General features: G+C 37.9%; 1 protein-coding gene across 5 annotated transcripts in view; it reads right to left on the bottom strand.

Annotated features, from left to right (window-relative positions):
• The window catches only part of Patronin (calmodulin-regulated spectrin-associated protein patronin), a 127,203-nt gene that overhangs the window by 35,383 nt on the left and 78,710 nt on the right, over positions 1-13,110 (bottom strand). For 4 of the 5 annotated variants that reach the window (XM_019050093.2, XM_019050092.2, XM_019050096.2 and 1 more), the window contains exons 3-9: positions 9,724-9,930; positions 8,920-9,126; positions 6,881-7,131; positions 5,550-5,659; positions 4,230-4,340; positions 2,326-2,392; positions 655-853 (exon numbers count right to left, since the gene is read on the bottom strand). In XM_019050093.2, coding sequence (XP_018905638.2) covers positions 655-853; positions 2,326-2,392; positions 4,230-4,340; positions 5,550-5,659; positions 6,881-7,131; positions 8,920-9,126; positions 9,724-9,930 — 1,152 coding nt within the window. The remainder of the gene's footprint in view (positions 1-654; positions 854-2,325; positions 2,393-4,229; positions 4,341-5,549; positions 5,660-6,880; positions 7,132-8,919; positions 9,127-9,723; positions 9,931-13,110) is intronic. The other variant, XM_019050094.2, reaches the window with a different exon arrangement.

The raw sequence follows: 13,110 nt of genomic DNA, 5'->3' as shown, positions 1-13,110 counted from the left end.
GCCAAGTCGGACTTTGAAGGCCTGTATCTCGCGATAGAATCGTTTCCCCGGAAAAACCGATAAACCGTTGAAAAGCTCACCTAAATAGCTTTCATTACATGTGAGTTTCGTTTTTCTGCCAGCGTTCACAATACTAATTTTTTGAGGTGCGAATGACGCGGGACCTCCAAAAAGTACGCCAAGTCGGACTTTGAAGGCCTGTATCTCACGATAGAATCGTTTCCCCGGAAAAACCGATATACCGTTGGAAAGCTCACATTAAGGGCTTTAATTACGCGTGTTTTTTATTTTCCTACGTGGTGTCCCAATATCGACTTTTTTAGGTTAACCGTATTTTTGCACCTTGAAAAAATCGAAAAATTGTCGATTTTGGGGTAAATTTGGCAACAATGGATAAAAACTATATACGAAATGATAGCTCTTTTTATGTTCTATCGACTCAAACAAACCGCACCTTCGTATCTTCAATTGCTCAAAAGTTATGGGGTTTAACATGTTTCAACTTTAAAAAATGGCAACGTCGCACTCGGGGGGCTGGGGACTAAACCAACCCCGGATTTGGAGACCGGAAGTGCCCCTCTATCACTGGTATGAATTTCGTTAACTTTTGAAACGGGCAAATTTGGGGGGTCCGTTAGTGCATTTGCTAATTACCTGCGAGTCTTCTGATAGAGAGTTTCGCCTTGATCTTCTACCAGCGTAAGATGGTCTTCTACTTTCTTCCCAATTACTCGGTCTACCCGCAGCAATATCATTACTAATTGGACTACGTTCAGCTACATTATTGTGAACCACAGAGCTCAGAGTTGGGACAGAGCGACCTCGATGAACAACAAACTCCTCAGTATTCCGCCTAGAAAAGAGTGGGATATTAAGTATGAGAAACTGCACTCCGAATAGATTTGTTACTGGGCTCATCAGATACAAATAATTCAGACTTATTAATTGCTAAGCACTGATATCTCTTCTAGAAAAAGTGAGTAAAAATGTTCATAAATTCACTTTCCAACTCTGCTTTTATCAAAACTGGCATATCAGGGTGCCTAGCAAATTTTTCTTTTCATTCTCCCTGACTTTCAAGGTTTTCCCTGACCTATTGAATTTTCTTTCTCCCTGACTTTCCATGACCTTTAACCAAGATTTGCTTTCAGTCTGTACGATGTTTTTCACCCTTCAAAGCAATGGATTACAATTCAAGAATAAAAACCTTTCTGCGGTCTTTGGGTGTCAACGGAGACTCTCGTAAAAAAGATTCTTTTCTTTCTTCCACTATTACATCATAATTTGTACTTAGTAGTAATGCTTTGGAAGATCTTTGCTTGTTACTTCAAAAAACTTTATAGAAATTTGCAACTTCGAGAATTAAATAAATAGAGGAAGAAATAGTACCCTTCCAGAGGTGTCGTGGAGCTGCTGGACGCTATAAAAGACGTCGCGGACACTTCTAGAGGTGTGGCGGACGCTAAAGGTGGCGCTGCGGACGCTTTAATGGCGTCGTGGACGCTTCAAAAGGCGTCGCGGACACTTCAAGAGGTGTCGCGGACGCCTAAAACTTATCGCGGACGCTTCCACAGGCGTCACGGACACTTCCAGAGGTGTCGCGGACGCTAAAAGAGGCGTCGCGGACGCAACAAAGCGATAGAGAGAGAAAGCACCACTAGTCAGCACCACAGAATAAAGAGAAAATGCTACGTAGTCTCTTTATTCTATGTCAGCACTAACGGTTCAGATGGCACCTCAGACCAGGAGAGAGCGCTGCACGGCTAAATATCGAAGCGCCATAAAGTTATGCAAAAAATCGCAATCTTCGACGGGAGTTCGCTACCCTCCCGGTTTTGCGTTTTTCTTCCCTGACTTTCCCTGACCAATTTCATCTCCCTGACTTTCCCTGACTTTTCCGGTTTTCCCCGTCGCTAGACACTCTGCACATGGGAAGTTTGATTATCAAATTCATGAAGCTAAGAAAATTATAAAGCACATTATATCAAATGATAAAAAATTTAAACAGCGCCAAACTTCTTGGTTTCCTCCACAGGATTCTTTCCAAAATTCTGTGGAAATTATGAAATAGTTTTTTGAGCTTTTTCAATGAGATACATTCTTACCCCTGAAGAAAAAAAGAAAAACACAAAAAGGCACATTCTATGAAATGTCAGAGGTAAGACACTTTCTTTCCTATTGATGCATGGACTGAAAAAATAATTATTTTTTTGATACTTTAATTTCTAATACTTGGTAAAATCCCTCAGCTTTGTTGTACTAGCTTGGAATAGAATACACTTAATTAACCATAGAAATTAGCCAAAATATAATTGATGATTTTACCTATCATCATTTGAGTTTTCCTGATTGGTGTTAGACTTTTTGGTGAATACTGGGCTGGAGACTGATCCTAAACACCATACAAAAGAAACAAAACATCATTAGCTTATAATTTAACAAATGAGGGTGAATTTTGAGGAGGACCAAAGAAAATAATTCTCCTCACATCACCATAAAAATTTCAAACCCACTCACAGAAAGAAAAAAGACCTAAATTCTGTGTGTCTGTATCATGATTACCATTGGATAGAAGAGCAATCAAAAATTATAAGCGTAAATTTTTATTTTTAATACTTATCTTTACTTTCTTTTTTGAGAATAAACGCTTCAATGCACATTGGAAATATTAACACACATGGTTCATACATGTGTTTATGAAACATGATTTTTGTTTTCATGCAAGTAGGTAACAAATTTTAACAGATTGGTGATCTCTCATAGTACTATTAACATTTCATGGACTTGATCACAGTTAAATTTTATGGGGCTATATTTTTTTTTCCTCTCAGAGTTAGATGAAAAAGAGGGAGATGAAGAAAAAAGTGCACGAGACAGGTCAGTCACAGAAGAATGGGGAGAAAGAGTGCAAACGCCATAAAAATGTGGGACCTAAAGATGTTCTTCCTCTTTTTTGAGGATAATGAACCACTGGATAAGGTGCAAATTTGAAAGTTGAATTTCCACCAAAATCGACAGTTAAGCCGTATTGTTCCTTAGCTCTCAATATTCATGATTGCAGAGGCGTTAAATACATGCCGATAGAATGCAGGGCACAATCGCTCATTTGAAGCATAATACGATGTCTAAAGAATGGGTTGTGGGAGTACATGCATTGTTAAGTTGACATTAGCAATTCTACATAAATCAAACTTATATTGACGTCTTACAAATTACAGAAAACCAGAACAATAATAAGGCAACACAAAACAAGAAAAATCATAGCAAACCAAACTACTGGACAGTAAAAAGAAGTAAGGGAGAAAAAAACACCATAAAACCTAGTAACAAAAAAATAACCTTAGCGTTATCTTAGTGAAACAATGAGATTGTTAAGGAACATGGAGGATTGTGATATTAGGACTTCGTGAAAGACAGAACCACATCGTAATGGTGATTACCCGGTTTGAAAGATAAAAGTGATGGCAAGGTTTAAACGTTGACAAGAAAAATGAAAAGAATGACTGGCGTGACAAGAGAGACTTGTTTTGTGGAAAATGCGCAAATCATTAGACAGGATTGCTACAGAATTTGGAAAATGAAATTCCCTGACATTTTCCTGACACCCTTGAGTAAAATCCCCTAAAAATTGAAGACATGCCAGACGGCTGAAAAGACATAATTTGAAACAGTTTCAGGCAAACTTTGTTGTTCAAAACGTCAACCCCTTTCTAGAAAGCAAATAAAGTTGAATCAAAAATGTTTCCCTGACACTTTCATCAATCTCCCTGACATTTCCAGGTTTTCCCTGGCACTTTCATCAATCTCCCTGACATTTCCGGATTTTCCCTGACTCTTTAAAATTCCCTGACATTTCCCAGTTTTCCCTGACTGTGGCAACCCTGATTTGAGATTTCTCAGGGTAAAATAAAAAACAGCGAGCTGATAAATATTAATGGTATCAGGGGGCAGAAAAAAGAAGCAATGCAAGGGAAAAGAAGGAAAAGAAAAAACATGAACAAAAACTGATAAAGATAAAGACAAAATCGGAAAATGCAATTGCTACAAAAGGGCTTTTTTCCCCCAGACATGATGTTTTTCAGGCAGGGTTCTTAACCAGGGAATGCTAGACAAGAGTAAAATAAGAGGAGAGTCAAGAAGAAAGAGGGATAAAAAAATAACCGAGGCGGGTTATTTTGCTGATAAAACACACACTGAGCTGAGGAATGAGGATGTCATTTGACAAGTACCTGTGAAACCTGTTGAATGAGTATCCAGATTACTGCGAAGATCAGGGATAGCAGATACAGTCAGTGGCAAACACCGTTTATGAGCCACTCCGTGGCTATTCCGCGGATAAGCTAATAGGACCAGGAAGAAAATATATACATAGGAATCAAGACATAGCCCACTTTCTTCAATTAAGAAAGACTTAAGTATTTATTTTCACGATAAAATAACTTTTATCATAAATCAATGCCCAGAAATTGGAGCGTAATCGGAAGTTGCTTCAAGGAGAAAGGGAAAGAGTTCCTCATGAAAAAATCGTTACATGGACCAGAGGATAAATTTGTACTCGGAGAACTACTTCATACTTCTTTCTGTCGTAGGGATCACTTGCTGAAATTCAACAGCTATTTGCATTCTTCCATCAATAATTAGGACTTTTCCATCACATAAAAGACAGAGTAGCTTTCTGTTTGTAGTTGCCAACAAAATAATTTTTGGAGCAGAAAATTATTGTTCCAGTTCATTCGACTTAAGAAACAGTGTCCTAATCCAATCTATTTTTTTAAAATTTTGAGCTCAGATATTGACTACATAAAAAACAAAAAGCTTGGGGCAAAGGCAAAGAACTGATTATGTGTTGATTGTAAACAATTAAGAGAATAGAACCTGATGTAGAATTGGGGGCAATAGAAGAAAATAACAGCTTTCACTAAATTTGAAAAAATGAGTCTATTTGAACTTACTAGCTATGATCATTATTGAAAATTTGAGAGCATACTCCTTTCTTCTTTAATTTTTATTATATTTGACGTGGCAAAAATGCATTCAGGCTTTGATCTGATACGACAGAAAATGAAATAAGAAGCTGATGACAGCTGTTATATTTGGTCATAAGAAAGTACTGAAGGTTAAATTATCAAAAACCAAACACCCATAGGTTATAATATTGTTATTTTTGTACAAATCTCATGAAGAAAGACAAAAAGAATACCATTAAATAAAGCATGATTCCAGAACATCCACCATAAAATATTGTTAAATAGAAGCAAGGCAAAGAATTAGAGGTTTTTCATTTTAAAATGTTACAACAGGGGATATTCATATCACTTGATCATGGTGTACATGAAGGAACATGCAATGTTTAAAAATATCGCCTGTCACATTGGCCCCCTGACCAGCTTATACATGGTCAACTTTTGTTGAAAATAAGTATACACGAGGAATTTTCTTGAGCAAGAAATCAATTAGGATTTGGAAATATTGACATTTAAATGCACTGAAATCTTGTAGAAACCTGTTAAAACCAAAGTGAAAAACAGTTTGGCATGGAATTAACTTACCTTCAGTAAGGCTAGAGGCAGCATGATCAAAGCGTACACATTTTGCAGGGTGAATCTCCAAAACATTAAACAAATCTGCTAGAAATACTATTAAATTTGATCGCATTGATCTGAAAAACAGGAAAAATTTCATCAATGATATTGATCTGCTTTATAAAATATTTATTTTAGGATCATTAACACCTGGTGGCAGTCCTTTCACATGCTCCTCAAAAAAGGAAAAAAAAGAGACTGCTTTCCCGGAGGACATTCCGACCGCCTGAGTCAATCACTATTTACTATATACATGCAATGCATGTTGAACGTGAAACTACCAGACCATGTATCTCAGTTTGTGACGTTGCAGACTTCTTGTCATACTTTATTTTTTAAATGGAAAACTACTCTACGTCAATTTTCGAAAAATTCCGTGAAGTTCCTTCTCTGTATGGAGAAGACTCTTTGAAAAATTCAAGGAATGAAACGAGATATAAGGTCCGGTAGTTTGAAAACCTTAAACTGCAGCCTGATTGTTAAAATTTTTTGTTTGTCGGGACGACATAAATGACATAGGTTAAAAGGCGGAGTGTGATTGGTCGACTATGTCTTATCGTTGCTTTGTCGTGCCTTTGTCGGGTGGGATGATCGACATACTGTCGGAGACTTAAGAGGTCTCGTTAGCTTGTCGAGAGGTCAACCCGACACAGACACGACAAAGCAGCGATAAGACATAGCCGACCAATCACGCTCCGCCTTTTAACCAATGTCATCTTTGTCGTCCTGACAAACAAAAAATTTCAACAATCAGGTTGCTGTTGTTTTAAAACTTCATGATGGCTCGACTTCACGATGGCTCGACTTCACGCAGCCACATATCAATTTCAAAGGTTCAAAACGTTTGCTCTTCCTTCACTTTTTCAAGGGGAAAAGAGCGACCATTGTTGCTTGAAAATTTTACAAAAAGAGAAGAATAATCACAGACATTTTTATAAGGATAGGTTGGTTTGTTTTTCACTTAAAAAAGAAGCATGAAAGGAAGTCTGTAACTTCATAAACAGTATTGAGTTACCGAGATTCAACTCAGGTTAGAATGACACTCTATTATACACTCAATTTATAGTTTCCTAAAGGGAGATGAGAGCTTTGCAATGCCAACCTTTATCGCATACCTTTGCTTCAATTTATCTTGGAAGATTATTCGCCAAAGTTGAGGTTAAGTGATTTGTAAAAGTAATGGCATGAAAAAGCAATGTACGCTTAGGTCACACACTTTTAGGTGCATCTGAATCGACAAAGAAAGCTTATTCTTTCCATTTTTTTTAGAAAAACTAGATAGTAAGGCACAAACTTACCCTCTAAGATATGAGACATCTTCTGGCATCATATGAAAAATTGAATAAGGTAGACTTTGTTGACAAAAATCATGGACTAGTAAAAGGTTTCGAACACAATCTGATATTGTTGGAACTTTGTTGACTAAAATTTTCCTCCAGGGTAAATCATCAGGGCAATAAAATGACACTAAAGCTGCAAGACCTATACCATCACATAACTCTAGGACATCAGTGATTACAGGGATATCTGGAATGCGATTTTGATCTCCCTAGAACAGAAGGCGCAACACACCATTTATTGGACTTGATCTAAATAAATAAAACAGGATTATTCCAAAGGAAAAATAAAATTATCACTCTGGCCTTGATTGGTCATAGGAATGAATAAGATAAATTATTAACAAACTTATTAAACTCTTTTTGACACATTTTCCCCCAATCTCCGCAAAGTTGGTGAAAAAATGTACTGAATACCAAAGCACATCATTAGTTTGAAATTAGTTAGAAGTCAGTTTGAAATTTTAACTTTTCAAAAAGGCTGAGAGAATCAAATTGTACTCTCCAAGAAAAAAAACCTGCTGGATGAGTGTTTTACGAACAAACGCAATAGACATTCCAGATGATGATCAGTAATTCAAAATACATACTTGTGGTCAAGAAGATAAATGAAAATGAAAGAGGAAGGAGGAAAACAGAGGAAATTTGAGATGGAGGCAAGGTAGAGGGTTCTCTCCGGAGTAACATAATTCATGAGGCTAATTATCTCTATATGAGCTAAGAAGAAATGTACAAGATTCATTCATGGAAGTAGTATGTCGACGGTGTAAGTCGGCAATCACATAACTCGGTTTGCGACGTCGCAGACTTCCTGTCATACTTTATTTTTTAAACGGAAAACTACTCAACGGCAATTCTGTAAAACTGCCGTGATTTGTCTTCTCTGTGCAAAGAAAATTCTGAAATAACTTCAAAGAATTATGTCACTTTGTTCTCCTTTAAAAAATAACAAAGAGGCGGAGATTTTCAGACACCGTAAACGAATGATGTGATTGCCGACTTACACCGTCGATGTAGTATTTTAACACACGTTGGCAACAAACTCCAACATACTGTCTTACCACCCGTAAGTCCACCACAATCAGTTTGTAAAACTGCCTTGCCAAGGCTTAAGCAGAGCTATTTGAATAATCGCTCACTAGATGGCGCAAGTTTACTTGCCGCCAACATCCGCTTGCCCACGTCTCGCGCTGGTTTTCACAACCTCTCGAGCTTGGTAGCAGAAAATTCGGGAGGCTGCACTGCACTAGGATTGGCCCAACAAGGCCAAAAGGCGTCTCCAGTTGCCCTCCTGAATGGACGTAACTAGTATTGTTCCAAACAACGTATCTGTTTGAGGGAAGACTGTGCTCATATAAACTGTTCCCTCAGTATTGAGATTTTTAGCTTTATGCTGAATTTTTAACACACGTTGGCAAACAACTCCAACATGCTGTCTTATGACCCGTGCGTTCACCGCAATCAGTTTGTAAGTAGTATGTGTCAACAATTCGTCGTTTCCCTCACAAAAGAATATGACTAAATTTTAATGTTGTCACATTTCCCCTTTAAAATTTTTATGAGGAGAATCTTAGGCATTTCTAACTAAAAATTTCACTGATATTCCTTCTGATTTCATTAAAAAAGCAGACAAACTTTGAACAAAAATTGAACTGGCACATTCTAATAAAAAAAGAATTGTTTGTGTCAGTTTTACAACCTCGGAATGAAATTAAGGTCCTTCGTTCAGGAAACGACCAATTTGCATAATTAATGTGATTGTTTTTTGTAAGTTATCAATCCAAAATTAATTTTTATCTTTGACATCAATAGCAGCAGTAACTATTGAATGAAAGAAAGAAAATCATCATTTGGCTCTAGTTGTGAGACTCTAATTTAAAAATAAAATTTGAATAAAATGCAAAAGAGAACATGCGCCTCTCATATCTGTGCAAAGAGAGCAAGGGAAATAAATGAGAATATACGAAAATAAAGTATATATGAATAAAGTATATACGAACCTGCCCTACTTCTTGACATATCCTTTGCCTCAGAGCTTTGACTGCTTCATTAATCCACATTACCAAAGCACTTTCATGATCCGGAGGTTCTTCACTAATGGTAGAATTATGAGAAAACCTCCTCACAGCTGCCAGAACTCGATCCGGGGTAGCCACTTCTTTAGTATACAGAGTCATTACTGCTTCCATCACAGTCATGTGAGCACTCTAAAAATTAAACCATAAATGAATATTGATTAGAGTAATTTCAACACTGGTTGAAAAGATTTAAAAAATATGTTTTATTTCATGAATTTCGCTTTTTGTTGAGACTTCAAAAAGACTTTCCTTTTCACTTATTTTACGAGATGAAACTTCCTGACATTAAAAAATAAATAATTATTAACAAAATTGGATTGAGGAGTGTGTAAACATCCCAAACTAAACCTTCAAACTTAAAGTTAATAAATTACTTGCTCAATAGACATTTCGACGGTGAAACTGCAGCAACGTGTTAATCGGTTTGCGGCGTCGCAGACTTCCCTTCATAATTTATTTTCTGATAAGAAAGCTACTCAATGTTTTTTCTGAAAAACTTCGGCGACATTCCTTCTTTGTGTGAAGGATATTCTGTAGCAATTTCAAGTCATGATATTGGTTTTTTCATTGTCTTAAAAAATAAATTAGGAGCGTAGATTTAAAAAATTGGCGGCGAGATATGCATTTTTAGTTTCACCGCTGATCTCTAAACGATTGCATCATAGGTACTATCACTGAATTGCTTCGGTCTCAGGACTATTGACTTGAATGAAGCTGAGTACTTACCATTTTCAAAGGATTTGTTTGAATGAGCACAGTTTCAGTCAGGTGAGGATCGGTGATGGAAATGTTTTTCCTATTTAGAGCTTGGAGAACACCCCAATGGTTTAAATTATGGTAATTTGGATCTGAATAAATGTTTCCTAGAGCTAGGCAGTATAATTCAGCATTTGCTAGAGCGTGCACCACTTGAGGCTTCAAGTGTTCTTGATTCTGAAACAAAGTAAAAGGGGAAATAATGAGAAGGTATAAAAGCTAGGTGCTTGCACTGAGAACCGACCACATACTCTGAAAATAAAATCATGGAAAAAAGGGTGAAACCGGCGAAATTTGGAGCCCGACGATGAGGATTCGCTGGAACGTGATATAATTCAGTAGAAATTCAATATTAAATGATACATATCGATGGTGTAAGTCGGCATTCACAAAACACGTTTGCGGTGTCTGAAAATCTCCGCCTCTATGTTATTTTTTTAAAGGAGAACAAATTGAGATCATTCCTTGAAGTTTTTGCAGAATTTTCTTCGCACATAGGAGAAAACTCACGGCAGTTCTGAGGAATTGTCGTTGAGTGGTTTTCCGTTTAAGAAATAAAATATAACAGGAAGTCTGCGACGCCGCAAACCGAGTTGTATGATTGCCGACTTACACCGTCGATACATACCGTATACTGGGGGACAACGCCCCCTGACCGCTTCACAGCGCTTCACCCCCCAAAGCGCTTCGTGTCTCAGGCGTTAGGCGTCTGTTTTATAATTTTATTTTAAAGAGTAAGATATGAATATTTATACATTGAGTATACTTCGTGAATGTGAATAATAGGTAAGAGCCTGAGATGCAAAATTTCATGAAAAATAAGACTTTGAAATTCCAGGCTATTCTTCATGAAATTAAATTTTCAAAAAACTTCTTGATTTTTCACGTGAGATTTCAAACGACATCTCAGACTGATTGCACCAAAAAGCGCTAGCGCTAAGGAAGAACGCCGCATGAACATTCGAGAGTTGCCAAATTTCCTTCAATAAAATGGTTATTCTTGAGGAAAGATATGAATATTTTTTCTTGAAATTTTCAGGAACTTTAGGTGAAATTGCAAACGACATTATCTGGAAAATGGGAAGAAAAATATTTATAAATTTACCAGGAAATTCGTGTTTTAGAAATGGAAATTTGGCAACGTCTGAAGGCTCATACGGCGTTCTTCCTTCGCACGGCAGTGCTGGACTGAGGAAGAACGCCGAATGAGCATTCAAACTTGCCTTACTTCTTCTGATAAGATACAAATATTCACTTTCAAAAAAGGTTACGCGAATTTTGGCGAACGATTTTCAAACAAACTGGTTAATTGCGATTAAAATCCTCGGAAAAATTTAGAAGAAAGCAAATGGAAGTTTCTCGGGAAATGTGTACTTTATCAGAAGAAATTTAGCTTTGAACGTGGGTTCGTGCGACGTTTTTCCTCATGTCAAAAACTCGTCGCGCCGCATCCCGCGCAGCTTACAATTACCCAGGTTTTGCGATAAAATATCGATTTTTGGACGTATTTCTGCCAAACGGAACTATGTGCACTAAGACATGAGCCCTGAAACTATAAACAATATATGCATAATAACAAGGCTCACGTCATAATGCACATAGTTCCGTTTCCGCACGGAACTATGTGCACTAAGACATGAGCCCTGAAACTCTGAACAATACATGCATAATAGGGCTCACGTCATAATGCACATAGTTCCGTTTACGGAAATGCGTCCATTTCACATTGGAGTATCTATCTGCTGGGGAGAGCACGGATATGTCGGTAATTTTGAGGTTAGGTAGGCCCGAAAAGGCAGCCAATCTATGAATTCAAATTATCCAGAGTGATTTATTATTACAATTGTTACGATTCGTCGACAGTGAAGCACGTATTTGACTTAGTGTTCGCATAACTTTACTCATTTTTGCGGGAGAATGCTCATGAACACTCTTAGTCGTTTTGGTTCGACATTGGAATCTGAAGTTTTTTTGGCAGTGATATTTTTCATTTTCAAAGGTTGGCTGTTATTTTAGGCCCAAAGAGCTGCATAATTCGACAGTCCGTACTCTCCCTATATACAGGGTTGCCACAGAATTTAGAAAATGATATTTATTAATGGGCCTGACATTTCCCTCATTTCCCGGACACATTTTGGTGAAATTCCCTGACAACTGAAGATCTGACGGATGGTTAAGAAGGCATAATTGAAAATAGTTTTCAGTTAAAATTTCTTGTTGAAAATCTCAAACCCATTTTAGAAAGCAAATGAAGGTGATTTAACAAATTTTCCCTGACATTTCCCGGTTTTCACTGACTGTGGCAACCCTGATATAGGTACTCTATTTCACATTGGTTTAAAGGAGGAAAATGCTGATTTTTTATCACAGTCTGGCAACAATGCCAAGATTGCTGGGTTTCGCGATAAAATGGGGATATTTTACATGAATTTAAACGGGGGAAAAGTCCGGATTTTCTGGCGCAACAATGGCATCGCACGTGGAGACCGATCCAAAGCGAATTTCTTTTGAAAGAAAGTTACAATCTCTGATAGAGTAAATACCTACCCGGGCGGGCCGGTGGCCGGTGCGGTGGCCGCCGCCGGCCGAGCGAGGAGCAGGTCGGACAACGCACGCTTTTAAATAACAAAGAACAAATTCCTGACCTACTGTCGACGCGCATAACTCGGATAATCGTTATTGCCATTGACTTTAACAACCCAGTTGTCACATCGACGATAAATAAAACGAGTTCACACTTCAACTGTTGAAGCATGAATGGGCGTATTCCTGCTAAACGGAACCGGAGATCGGTGGGAAAGAAGGGGTGTGCTCTTTAGTCGAGGGCCGTAAGATTGAATGGGAATTATGAAGCACCGGTGACGTCAGCGTGAATCTGCCGCCGCGGTCGCCCGTGGTCCGCATTAACTCATGAGCCCTGTCTACAACGCTCTATTCCTATGCCCATGGCTCATGACGTCATCTCCCGGACGAAGGAACGTAACATCATTCCAAGGTTGCCAAACCGACTCAAACAATTAATCTATAAAACAAAAATATATCTTCGCAATTTTCATCCAAAATTTGCCTGATTTTTGCATGAAATCTGAAGAAAACTCAGTCAAGTTTTCAGATAGAAACGCTTAAAATTCTCCTGGTTAATATGCAATTGCCGAGGGGAAATCTGACAACATTCAAATAAAGTTACGTTCTTTTCGTCAAGGAAACGACTATGAGTGGCCCATAAAGTTGGCGCTTAGTTCCGTTTTGAAGAATGTAAAAACCCGCTTTTCCATCTCGCCGAAGGGCATCACGCCCACTTTTGCATCATTTCTTATCAAGCTTTTCAGCGCGCACCCCATCTTTTGCACTCGTCTA

Source organism: Bemisia tabaci, chromosome 1 (genome assembly GCF_918797505.1).
Source record: "Bemisia tabaci chromosome 1, PGI_BMITA_v3".
NCBI lineage: Eukaryota > Metazoa > Arthropoda > Insecta > Hemiptera > Aleyrodidae > Bemisia > Bemisia tabaci.
Note: the sequence above shows the minus strand (reverse complement) of the source record. Positions and strands in the feature narration are given on the sequence as shown.